The following is a 13,193-nucleotide window of genomic DNA, read 5'->3' on the forward strand; positions in this document are numbered from 1 at the left end:
ATCCATTCATCTGTTGATGGACACTTAGGCTCTTTCCATGTTTTAGCTATTGTGGAGAGTGCTGCTATGACCATTGGGGTACATGTGCTCCTATGCCTCAGCATTTCTGTATCCCTTGGGTAAATTCCTAGCAGTGCTATTTCTGGGTCCTAGGGGAGTTCTATTGTTAGTTTCCTGAGGAACCTCCACACTGTTTTCCAGAGGGGCTGTACCAGTTTTTGATGAAACTATTTTAAGGTACTTATTCCCTAGTGACATACTGTGTAATAAATTATCCCTAGATTGAGAAGTATGATTCATAATTTAGTTCAGCAGGGGCTCAGGCAGGAACGAGGTGATGGGCAGACATGAAGACTAAGGCCTGGCTGCTATCCCTTAGGAGTCTTCACACTTGTGAAGATGGCAACCTGGGGACATGGGAGAATGAAATACGTAAAAAGAGGAGGAAATTGGGACTCCTAAATCACTTAAATCATCAAAACCCTGCCTTTCTTCCCAAGTTCACATTGTTCTGGCCTCTCTTTCTCCCTTAATGGAATCTTGGGGAGCCATTTTGCACAGCTTCACTCTCCCCAGTAGAAACTCTACCTTTGATGGGGGTGGAGAGGGGTGTAGTTGGAAAGTGTAGGATCACCTCACCTTACTGCTTCCTCCCCACTCCCATCTCATGCATGGAGAAAAATGAACTAAATGCTCCATCACAAATGATCAGTTGTGTATCAAATGAAATGTTTTTGGTTAAAAAAAGAAAGAAAAAAATGACAGCAGGCATCTATTTCATTAAGACTTGGACTCAGTTTTAGATCAAAATGATGAACCATTTTAAAATTCCACTCTCATGAATATCTGCCTTAACCTAGGAGGTTTTCCTTGGTAATAAATGCTTTGTTCCCTGGGTCCTTTCTTTATTATTTTTACATTTCATTTGGTACTGACTCTAAGTTTTGGGATCTAAATGTAGGGAATCTATTTTGACATTTCTATTTCAAAAGCTTTCACACTAGAGAATGAGTCATTCACACTTAATTTCAGAAGATAAGATACTATTTGCTTTGAGTCGATTTGGTTGCATTACATTCTACTCAAAATAAGAAAATCCTTCTTTAAGAAAATAAAAATAAAACAAGAAGTAAAAAGAGGGAAATTGGAAGCTATTACGAAACAATTTGGGAATCCCTGCTTTCCTCTCATGAACTGAATCAAATTATGATTCAGGAAGAGTTCCCATTCTTTTCTCAACATATTTTAAATATAATTATCTCTCATTTCAGAATTGTTATTTTTCAGAAAAATAATGACAGGAACTATATATCCAAGTCCTGTACAATTTCTTTTTTAAAAAAACATTGTTTATTTATATATTTTGAGAGAGAGAGCAGGTGTGCAAGTAGGAGAGGGGCAGAGAGTGAGAGAGAGAGAGAAGGAGAGAGAAAGAATCCCAAGTAGCCTCTGTACTGTTAGCACAGAGCCCAACACTGGGCTTTATACCACAAACTACGAGATCATGACCTGAGCCAAAATCAAGAGTTGGACGCTGAACCAACTGAGGTTACCCAGGGTCCCCTGTAAGATTTCTTTATTACTTTGATTATTCAATGAATATAGAAAACTGAAAGATGAAAGAAAAAATCGAACTTTCACACTATCAGCTTTCAATCTGAAGAGGATAAACAAGAGAGTAAGAAGAAACCCATAACTTGCCCCAGGACGAGATGAGCTTTTATTGTTAATATCAACTATGGACCTGCCTCAGCTCTACCTTTTCACTAATTCCTCTTCAAATCTAGCTTTCATTGATTTTAACTTTGCATCCTTAGTCACTTAAGAAAAAGATAAAGCCAGAATTTCAGAAAAAGTTTGAGGAAATTTAGAAACAATTTTGACCCCTATACAGATTTATCAGTGAACTTTTTTTAATGCTAAGGTAACATACTTCTAACATGAATGAATTGTTCCCAACAAAATAGGAATACCCAGCCATTACCAATAATTAAAGTAGGTGTTTTTGTATGCCATAAGTGACAAATTTCAGATGTTACTTTGAGTTTGTTTGAGGGGGGAAAAGAGGGGGCAGGGAAAGGAAGAGGAATTCAATGCTGTTCTTTGTAAAGTTAACTGTCTTGTTTAAAGTGGAAGATGACGGGGTCAGACCAGTAAAAGAGTCTGGGTACAGATCCAACTTGTAGTTAAAAATTGCCTGTGGAAGGAGGTTGTAAAAAGATAAAAACTCTTTTAACAACTGCTTCAGGAGTGATGTATAATTAGATACCTGGAAAAGTTGCAGAGACCTAGTAATAAGTCAGTTGTGTTTCATAAGCCTCAAACTCAAAGCCAATGTCAGTTCTTCATCCCAGCATTTTACATAATTGCTCAGTGGTCTCTCTGATGTTCTCAAAGTTTGTCCTAAGTCAAAACGTGAAAGTGGTTTTCGGGAAAACTTCATTTGTATTTAGACCTTGGACTTGGTTTCTCCTTACTCTCCTGCTGTTCTGATTGTCCTTTGCTACATGACAATAGGGAAGACATGAAGGAAGAGCCAGAGCCAGAAGAGGGAACCAAGGGAGCAGACACAGACAAAGCCAAACGCTGACTGTAGGGCAACTTGGGATCTCATTTTGTGGTCTATTCCCCGTTGCACATAGTTATTTGTTCTTTTATCTTAATTCGATTGATAAGATCAAGTGACTGGATAATTTTACTAGCTTATTTTTCTTTGATAACAATCTACCCCAAAACTTAGCTTAAAACAACCACCATTTTATCATTACCTCACCATGTGGTGGGGTAGGAATTTGGGCAATTCTTAAGCAACTTGTCACTTTGACTGAGGTCTTCTGGTGGATTTCAGCTGGTGGCTCAGCTTGTCCCTTGGGTCCAAGATACATGACCAGCCCATTGGCAAGAACAGCTGGAAGTCTGTGCTCAGCAGAGCCTAACTCCGTCTCATGTAGTCTAGCACCTCTCAACACATTCTCTGAGGCAGGCCCAGGGCTCCAGGGTGGACTGGCTGCTTTGCTCAGAAGCCAGGCCTAAAACCCACAAGCATCCTTCCAGTTCTGCTCTGTCCAAGCAGTCACAGGCCAGCCCAACTGAAAGACTCAGTTGAAGAAGTATCAAAGTACTCACTGCTATCTTTTAATCTACCGTGCCTGGTTGCTCTTTAAAATTCTTCCTTCTGGTATTTTGCCTCCAAATGTATGCATGGCAGTTAGTTTGTCAATCATATAAGATATATAAATCATAAACAAACATCGCAAATGATTGCATTTGCTGTTAGTTAACAATGTGCATAGATAAGTATAGAAGTGACACTTTGCTTACTGGAAGTGGCAAAATGGAAGGAAAAATAATAAATTCTACCATAGGCAAGTATTGATGGGCACTTTGTAGAAATTTTGCAAAAGTACTTCAGCTGCCTTCTCCTTCTCTTGATTCAATAATCCCACTCAAGATAATTAATCCAGGAAAATCACTCAAAAGGAGAAAAAACTCTATGTACAAACATATTTATAACTGTGTTATTCACAACCTTGAAACACTAGAATTGATGTAAACTTAGGATAAATATCTAAGTAAACTATATCAATATCCAGTTACATTGTGTAGCTATAAATTAATAAATGCCATGCTTCTGTAGAAGCATAAGGCCATTTTTTATCATGAAAAGTAGATAAAGCCAAAAATAAACTTGTAAATGATATGGTTATATAGTTAGATTATGCTTGTGAGAATAGAAAAGGGCAAATAATAAGAAGAAATAACAATAGACTTTATGGAAGTAGTATCTTTTGAATTTGTTTTATTTCATCCTGTTTTAAAGTAGATTCAGTAATAAATATTTTAAAATTTAGTTACCATCCCAGGCCATACCTCAAAAATTCCAAAACATGTATTAAATGCCTTTGGCCTTGAAAACATGTAGAAATCTATTTATAGACATACACAGTAACAAACATCTTTACATAAATAAAATGTGTAATTTATACTTTTATTTTGGCATATCACAAGACAGGGTACAAGGTGAGGTCATGGGAAAAGACTCCCCTGGGTGTTGGCAGATCAGCCCTGGTCCAGGCTCCCCACACTCACAGACGACAAGGCAGAGGATGTAGTAATTCTCCAGTCCTCAGGTTTCCGACTGGTAGAACACGAGGCAGAGAAGGGATCAGCCCAAGGGTCCCTCATGGTTTTTAAATTATTTGCTTCTAGGATTCTAAAGGCATTAGCTTTCTATTTGTTGCCTAGTCAAGGCTGGGTTAAAAAATAAGAAAATGTTCAGAATGTAGTTGTTCTTTATTGGCTTTGGCTGATAAAGAAATGCATGGACAGGAAACAAAGATATTTACTTCAACAGATAATGATTTGGCACTTATTGTCCTAGGTATTGTGACCAACACACAAAATGCCTGCCCTCATGGAGCTTATATTCTAAAGACAAGGGTGTACAGAGACAATAAATAAAATACTTGATTGGTCGCATGGTAGTAAGAAAAATCAATCAGGGTGAACAGGTCAGGGTAAGGCTGCAGGGGATTCTGGCAATTTCAAATAGGATGTTTAAGGAAGAGCCCTGTGAAAAGCTACAACTGGAAAAAAAAAAAAAAAAGAGCCAGATAAGGAAGCAGCTCTGAGAACACCAGTAGGCATTCCCACTGGGCTGGGAAACCGCTGGGGGATTTGAACAGAGGGATGACAATGAGGGACTTCCGTGTTAACAGGCTCACTCTGGCTGCTGTGTTTGGGACAGAATGAAGTAGGGAAAAATGGATGCAGGGAGACTAGTTACAAAGCTAGTCCTAGGTGGGATAATAATAATAATCCAGGTGGGATGGTAACAGGAGAGATGGTGAGATGTGATTGCATTTGGACATACCGTGAAGGAAGAGGTTGCAGGGTTTGCTAAAGAATTGGATGTGTGATAACAAAGGGAAAAAGAGGAGTTAAGGCTAACTTCAAATTCTGGGCCTGAGATGGTAAGGACTAAAGAGAGGGCAGGGTGGGGGTCACAGACGTGACCAGGAGTCTGGTTTGGGTGAGTTTGAATACCTATTAGATTTTTAGTAGCCATCTCAGTTAACCAGTTGGATAGACAAGTCAGGTGCTAGAGGTGAGGTCCTCTGTTAGCATTATAAATTTGGGAATTTATTACCAGTATATAGAAATTTTAAATGATACTAGAGCCATGAGACTGGAAGGATCACTAAAAGAAAATGTCCCGATAGAGTAGAAAAGAGGTCCAAGAAGGAATCCAATGCAAATAGTATGAGAAGTGAGCAGGCTCCAACCAAGGAGATGAGATGAAATGGGCAGCATAATCAGCTGGAGAAAGGCCAGGAGAATGTAGTAGAAACCAAGAGAAGAAAGCATTTCAAGGAGTAGACATCATTTCTGGAATATCAGTTGTTAGTGGTTGAATCTACACTTGCAAATTTTCTATGGCAAGTGAAAATGTCATATGTTTACACTAGCTCCATTGAAGGATGTTTATAATCATGCCTCATAAAGAGAACATATTTGTGTATATGTGTGTTGTATCATTATATTCTAAATAGAGATCATTTTTGGAACATCCAGTATTTCTTAATCTTTCACACCTTTCCCTACCCCCATCATTACAAGTGATTATTTCCAATTAACTCTTACAGTTGTTTTTTCATGTCATATAAATGTTATCAAAATCAATATGGTTACAAATAAAAAATAGTCTAATTCTCAGTCATGTGGGTTTGCCCACTAAAAGCTACTTCTCTTTATTTAAAAATGTTGAATTTACATTAGATTATAGATGTGTAATAATTTGGGAACTCAAGGCACATTATAAAATGAAGCTGCTTTGTGAATATACTCATCATAAGAACATGCTGACCATTTTCTTACTCAAACCGCCTTCTATGTCCAGTTCTGCCTAATAAATCTGGATTCCTTACTCCCTTAGGAGATAAAGCACTTTATTTAAATCACCTTTCCTGATAGTTGATCTAAAAGAAGGGGAAAAGAAATAGATATAACTCACTGACAGCCTCGGGATATAGACATCCTGTCTCCATTCCTTTTAGCTTTTACTGGACATCACGCTGCCAGTCTAATAAGGCAACAAAGAAAAGTAAACAGAAATGAAAAGCAAAATAAATAGCAGTCTTTATCCCACTGGAAATAACCATAAATTTAAAAATGCAATCTTGGCTATATCGTAAAAGGATTTTCTTGGTCTGTTTGCATAGCTGTATTTTATTCGATTCTGAATCCATCTGGACCTTTTTAAAGATTCTTATTGTATACCAATCTTATTTACCCTAAAAATCTTTTGCAAAAAAAAAAAAATTTCTTCAGCAAATTGTGCTATATGTATGCCATATGGCATTGTCATGCATACCCAAACCGTAAATTCTAATCTACAGGGACGAACTAGGTAGCGTAATTCCTAAGATCTGTGTTTTCACAGATCTACCTTGTAGATGCGCTGAGATAGCACAGTAAATATAAGTGATAGGGGTGATTATGAGTAACGTGTAGTATTCCTCGGCTTTACTGACAAATCTTTGACATTAAGTCATGTGCCCTACAAGCCCATGTGCACCTGTCCCCAATGCCTTGGTCTGTTTTACAGTCTTCTTCTGGCACTATCTAATGAAAGCTATAAAATGAGAATGTTTCCTTTCCATTAGACCAGCAAAAAAAAATTTCAGGAATGAAGCCACAAAAATACCATACCATGTTACAGGCCCCATCTTAATAGTAGGCCTAAAAGTAGTTAGCACCAGACCATCACATCAGCTCAGAAGCAACAAACTTCCTTTAGACTTCTAACATTGAAATGTGATTATCACATTTTGTGATTATCACAAAAAATATTGAAGTAAAAAATAGACAATTTCTTAACTCCAGTTTGTTTTCTGACTGACATGATTGTCCAGTAACGTTTATGTTCTACATTTTTCTATGAACCTTTCTTTTCTGTTAGATTGTAAACCCTAAAGGTTAGGAATCAAGGTATATTTAACTCCCCCTTTATCTATTCTATCACAGGACCATAATGGGAGAGAGATAGTCATTCTTTGACTACCAGGTATACAGTGAGAGAAGAAAAGGAGAAAATGATCAGCTATCTATGGTCATATTAATTTAATGATATCTAGATCCACTTCATAGATAACGTTTCAACTTTCTTTTTTTAATATATAAAGAGGAGTAAGATATTACCTTAACAAGCACCAGCAGCTTTCACTACACCTTCCATCATCCAGTTTTTCTCCCAGCTTAAAAAATATAGTCACATCTATCTGATACTGCCCCATTATAAGCCATCACAAGATTTCCCTGAGCCCCAAAAGAAGATCAGACTCAGGTCTGTCAGGTACCTGATTCCCAAAGGGGTGTAACTCTTAATGGTTCCACTTACTTATCAAATCAGGACTCACAGAAAGTTCCTTAGTTTTCAAATGAGGACTCACAGGAAGTTCCTTATTTTTCACATCAGAACTCACAGAAAGTTCCAGGACTCACTAGAAAGTTCCAATGATTGGTCACTGGCTAAGGAGAGGATTTTTCCAGAATTTATAATTTTTTTTAATGAAATAAATTTTAAATTTCCTAACAACTAGGTTTCCCCTCCACCACCCTCTTTTATTTTTCAGATACAGAGCTGTTGCCTCCTGGAGTCGTGTCCAGGGAATTGGGATTCCCTTGATCACTGCCATTGAGATTGTCTCCATCTGGATCCTTTCTTTTATCCTGGCCATCCCTGAAGCTATCGGCTTTGTCATGGTGCCCTTTGAATACAGGGGTGAACAGCACAAAACCTGTATGCTCAATGCCACATCAAAATTCATGGAGGTATGGAGAGTTTAAAGGAAATTAACTGGGGAGGAGAGGAGGTCTTCATTTATACTTTACCATCGCCAAGACTTGTTGATATTTTTACAATGCCCAGTGTGCCTTACTCTGTAAGTTCAGTCATGTAATTAGAACAACTATTTTATTTTCATTCGTATATTAGAGCACAATTGTAGACACAACTCTAGTTCTATCCCAAACAATTCAGAATCTGAAACAAACTTACTCAGAAAGATAGATGGGGGGGGGGGGGGGGGGGGGGGGGGATATGTATTTATACACAGTGCAATTTGTTTTTATAATAAGTAATACAACACAGCCATTTCCATCTGACAGGCATGCTTACATGTATTTTATGTTGTTTGGGGAAATGCACATTGCTCACATTTTTTTAAAGACAGATTTACTAACTTAAAGTAGGAAGCCATACTTAAAAATTCTATATGTAATATATACATAACATAAATTTGCAGAACTTTTTAAAAAGTGTTTTAGTTTTTTAACAAATCTAGCCGTTGTTTAATATACCTGACCACATTAATGTTTCCTTGAAAAGCTTACTTACATAACTGAGTGCATTGGGAAATGTGTTTAAAATGCATATTTCTTTTGCCAAACTAGTCAAATTTGGACTGGGGAGGAAAAGGAAAACCATTTCTCTTAAATCAGCATAATTTAGTGCTTTGATGTAGGTTTCATGCAGCTCAGATTCCACATTTAATCCTTTACAGATATCTCCAGGTATGTTTTCCTAACTTGAAAAATTCACAAAAGTAGTGGTTTTACAGTTGACCAGTTTTCCTGTCTTGGAAATTTTTCTTTTAAAATTAAAAGTACTCATGAAAACTGTGAAACTGGTGATGTTAAAATTAAGGTCTTCTGGGGGCGCCTGGGTGGCTTAGTCGGTTAAGCGTCCGACTTTCGCTTAGGTCATGACCTCGCGGTTCGTGAGTTCGAGCCCCGCGTCGGGCTCTGTGCTGACTGCCAGCTCGGAGCCTGGAGCTTGTTTCAGTCTGTGACTTCCTCTCTCTCTGACCCTCCCCTGCTCACGCTGTCTCTCTCTCTCTCTCCTAGAAATAAATAAAAAACATTAAAAAAAAAATTAAGGTCTTCTGTTTATCTACTGACCTTTTTTATTAAGTCAATGTCCATAGTGAAAAGCAAGGTATACAGCAGGAGGCTGTCTGAACATGGACAGTGCGAATAAGCAATCTAGCTATTCCTGACAAAAGGGTTAAAGAGAAAAGGCACAGTATAAGAATGAGCTCACTAATCGTTTGAAACTAGACAAAATGAAATGAGCTGCTTCACAAAGACCGAGTCTCCTTTCTAGAGTGGGCAAGCAAAGGCTGGCTACCTGAGGGAGCTACAGCAAAAGGTATGAGTTTAAACTGATGTTCTTTAGATTCCATCCAAGTCAGAAGTTTTCAGACTCTTTCTTCCTCAGTTTGTGTTCCATTCTTTCCTCCCTCAACTCTGCCCTAACCTAGACTGGAAGGGGGTCCCTCCATACCCTGGCTGATGACAATAGTTCAAAAGAAATGTGTGACCCCTTTTTCTACAGGCCTCTGCCAAGGAGGGGGCAGAGGACTCCATCCAGACCCCTCAGGGGTCAGCTTCCAGACCCTCTGCAGCTGCTTCCAGGGCATTCACACCCATCCCACAATGCATCTTCCGGAAGAAGGAGATGCAAGTGAAGAGAGCGCTTAAAGGAGTGTTTGCGTGCACTTCAACAAAGAGTTCTGGTTTTTTTGTTTTTGTTTTAACTTCAGTACTGAAATCTTTCTACAGTGTGATGTGGAGAGGGAAATACTTGTATAAACAGATCTGAATAAACCAAGTCCCTTGGTAGGTTGCACTAACCTTAGGATAGAATTCAAGGGTCTGTGAACCTGAATGGAAAAGAAATTACATATTGATTTTCACTAACTTCTAACTGAAATTTATCATTTCCTTCTATTATGAATGTAGGCAACAATCCACAATCATATTTACCAGAATCATTACATATCCATACAATAGAAATAATAGACATTTTCATACAATTAACAGTTGGATAATCTTGAAATATCATTTCTGCCCATCATTATTTCAACTTCTGATGGTTATTAGAGCCACCATTCGATTTTCATTTAATTTGTTAATAAACACCTAGATAAGAATTTTGCTTTTAATATTTTGATAGCTGTTTCAATGTACTTGATTACCACTATAATCTATTTATTTTATGCATATAAAAGTATTATCCTCAGAAAGGATTATAGTCTTCACCAGACTTCTAAAGCATAAAAATGGTTAAGAACCTCTGCCCAGAACTTTTTTTTCCTCAGGAACCATTTATAGATTATTTTAATAGACATGTTATAAATGTAGCCTACTGGGCCTCTTTCTATATTCAGCAACTGTCCGGTTTTTCACAGAGTAGCATGATTATTTTTTACTGTGGGAACTGAGATAATACAGGAGGCTGCATTATCCTTCGTAAATAAACAATCTGGAGAAAGAGCATAAGGAAAAACATTTCTTCCTAAGACAGTGATTAATTTAGTGGGAGGAAGAATGCAGATATAATTTTCTAATTTCCATTTTTGTAGGGTACTAAATTTTCTCCTTGAAAAAGACATAAAACCGAATAATCCTAGTATTTACAAATCCTGCCGGCAGGGAGATAATGCTAAATATGCCTTCAGATAAGATACTCTGCCTCAATAGTTTCCAGGTGATAAGTATTAAGAGCTTGAGAAAGGGCATGGGTATTGATGGCTCAAACTGGCTGGCTGCAAGGTCACATAGCAAGCATTCCAGGCAAAGGGTTAACTCCCAGTAACCAGAGCTACACAGATAAGCCATTCATAACCTTCGCCATTACCCAAGCAAGAAACTCACATTAAGTACACTTTAACCACAAGAGTCAAAAGTAGACTTGGCACTCAAAATTTTGAGGCTCATCAATAGAAAAGATAAATACATATTCCATATATATCAAAATCATGTTTTATGAGCTTTGGGAGGGAATTCTTCTTGAGTTGGGCTCTCCCACTGGGTAATTAAAACCAACTTCAGTTTATAAAAAGTATCTTTGTCAGGATAATTTATTTTCTTTCTGTGCAGTTTCTTTATGTGCTACTAGAAAGCCAGGATCATTTTTGGATTTTCCAGTTTCATTGAGTTTTGAGCACCATCCTCAAGCCCTTTACTACAAGCATGAATATAGAAACATATCTACAAGCACAAAGGTTTTGAAGCTACCAGAGGCACTACCCAGTAAATTTAGACTGTAATGCCCCTCCTGTTCTCTCCTTTTCTTCATCCTACAGTTTTACCAGGATGTGAAAGACTGGTGGCTCTTCGGGTTCTATTTCTGCATGCCCTTGGTGTGCACTGCAATCTTCTATACCCTCATGACCTGTGAGATGTTAAACAGAAGGAATGGCAGCTTGAGAATTGCCCTCAGTGAACACCTTAAACAGGTAAACCTAAAGAGATCATGAAAATTTGGCTAAGACTTATTTGTCCTAGACAATAGAAGGCCTATAAATACTATATTTAGCACACTTAGCCTGGGTTCCTAAAAATAAAAATAGTGTCTTATAACTGTTTTCTTTATAGTTATAGTATTAGGAATTGCTTTTTTTTAATGTTTTATTTTTATTTTTGAGAGAGAGCACATGAAAGACAGCGGCACAAATCAGGGAGGAGAGAGGGAGACAGAATCCTGAAGCAGGCTCCAGGGTCTGAGCTGTCAGCACACAGCCTGATGTGGGGCTCAAACTCACAAACCACAAGATCATGACCTGAGCTGAAGTCAGATTCTTAACCAACTGAGCCACCCAGGCGCCCCAGTATTAGGAATTTCTTTTGTGAAAAGAGAGCCTGCCTGTAAAACAGATGCCTCTGGAGGCAGGGACAAATAGATAGGATCTATTCATTTAGTTTGCCAAGAGTATATTGAACATGTGTGTTTGTGTGTCTGTGAATTGAACTGGGCTTGGAACTGTGCCAGGACACAAAGAAGCATATGACTTTCTCCCCTTGCCAGCTTCGCAGTCTTGGTGTGGAAATAAAATACAAACATGAAACAATTAGAAAATAGAATCACCAGGTATGGTAAAAGAAGCCTCTGCTGTATAAAGTCAAGGAAGATATAAAGACAGAGTCACAGAGACACTTGTCATGGATGAGGGAGATTGAACTGTTCATAAAGGATAAATAAGTGTGATGGGGAAGAAGAAGACAGAGGGCATTCCAAGTGGGAGGACAGGAGTCTAGTTAGAACACGGCGCAGGCACCACACATTTGGGGAGTGGGAAAAAGAGATGAACCTCGCTAGAAAACCATCTAAGGTAAGACTCAGGATAGGAAATGGGACTGAGTACATAACATGAGGTCAGGTTCTGGACAGCCCCAAAATTTGTACATGTCAGTAGGAGGCTGCTGTTGGTTCCCTCCCTCCCCCCACCTGCCCTCCCACCTCACTGCCAGGCAGCAAACAGAACAGGTGAAGCCATGGGCTTTAGAGGGCACCTTTACACTTAGACTGGCTGTCTCCTGTGTTGTTGGGCAAATTGCTTAATGTCTCTGAATTCCTAGTTCTTCATAAAATGTATATAATAATATCAGCACCTTTCTGTACAAGTATTGATTCAATTTTAAGTTTTAAAAAACTAAATTGGGGTGCCTGGATGGCTCAGTCGATTAAGCATCTGACTCTTGATCTTGGCTCAGGTCTTGATTTCAGGGTTGTGAGTTCAACCCCCATGTTGGGCTCCACACTGGACATGGAGCCTACTTAAAAAAAAATTAAATAAAATGTATATAGTAATCCATTAAGGAAATTACCTAATGCATGTATGGTGTCTAATAGAGCCCAACTCATAGTAAGTACCCAGAAAATGTTTGATATATATTAATTCAAAGAGTAAAACTAGGAGTACAGGTAAATTCTCAGTCTCAGCAGAGAAGTGGATAAGAACACCCAACCGCAACAAAAGTTAATGAGTTGTTGATGGAGCCTGTAAATCTGCTCTATACAATTACCATACACAAGCAACATTCTTCATCAGCAACTCTTCTCAACTACTGTACTGATTTTTCTGAGGCTTCAGCTTCTTATCTATAAATCAGGCATAATTGTATATGAATCAATATTATTACATGTATGAAAGGTGCATACATGTACTTTGTAAAATCCTTACATGCCTTAAAAATCATTATCTTTTATTAAAATTTAATGGAAAAATTATATTGAGAAAATTTAGTATGATTTTGTCAGGCACGAATGTTTCAAGTGCTCCAGATGTGAGCTATATCAAGCAATTATTGTGTCTCACTCCTGCAGTAGAGATAATTAATTAGAATAG

The 13,193-nt window shown here is 38.0% G+C and overlaps 1 protein-coding gene and 1 long non-coding RNA gene across 2 annotated transcripts in view; one reads left to right on the top strand and one right to left on the bottom strand.

Annotated features, from left to right (window-relative positions):
* EDNRA (endothelin receptor type A) overlaps nucleotides 1-13,193 on the top strand; it is a 59,470-nt gene that overhangs the window by 40,004 nt on the left and 6,273 nt on the right. The window contains exons 4-5 of the mRNA XM_039253771.1: nucleotides 7,635-7,833; nucleotides 11,151-11,303. Coding sequence (XP_039109702.1) covers nucleotides 7,635-7,833; nucleotides 11,151-11,303 — 352 coding nt within the window. The remainder of the gene's footprint in view (nucleotides 1-7,634; nucleotides 7,834-11,150; nucleotides 11,304-13,193) is intronic.
* LOC120246307 overlaps nucleotides 3,975-13,193 on the bottom strand; it is a 90,898-nt gene continuing 81,679 nt past the window's right edge. The window contains exons 5-9 of the long non-coding RNA XR_005532010.1: nucleotides 11,157-11,239; nucleotides 9,697-9,725; nucleotides 8,962-9,055; nucleotides 6,014-6,082; nucleotides 3,975-4,138 (exon numbers count right to left, since the gene is read on the bottom strand). This is a non-coding gene — a long non-coding RNA (uncharacterized LOC120246307). The remainder of the gene's footprint in view (nucleotides 4,139-6,013; nucleotides 6,083-8,961; nucleotides 9,056-9,696; nucleotides 9,726-11,156; nucleotides 11,240-13,193) is intronic.

Source organism: Hyaena hyaena, unplaced genomic scaffold, assembly GCF_003009895.1.
Source record: "Hyaena hyaena isolate Hyena2069 unplaced genomic scaffold, ASM300989v1 scaffold_464, whole genome shotgun sequence".
In the NCBI taxonomy this organism is placed as follows: domain Eukaryota; kingdom Metazoa; phylum Chordata; class Mammalia; order Carnivora; family Hyaenidae; genus Hyaena; species Hyaena hyaena.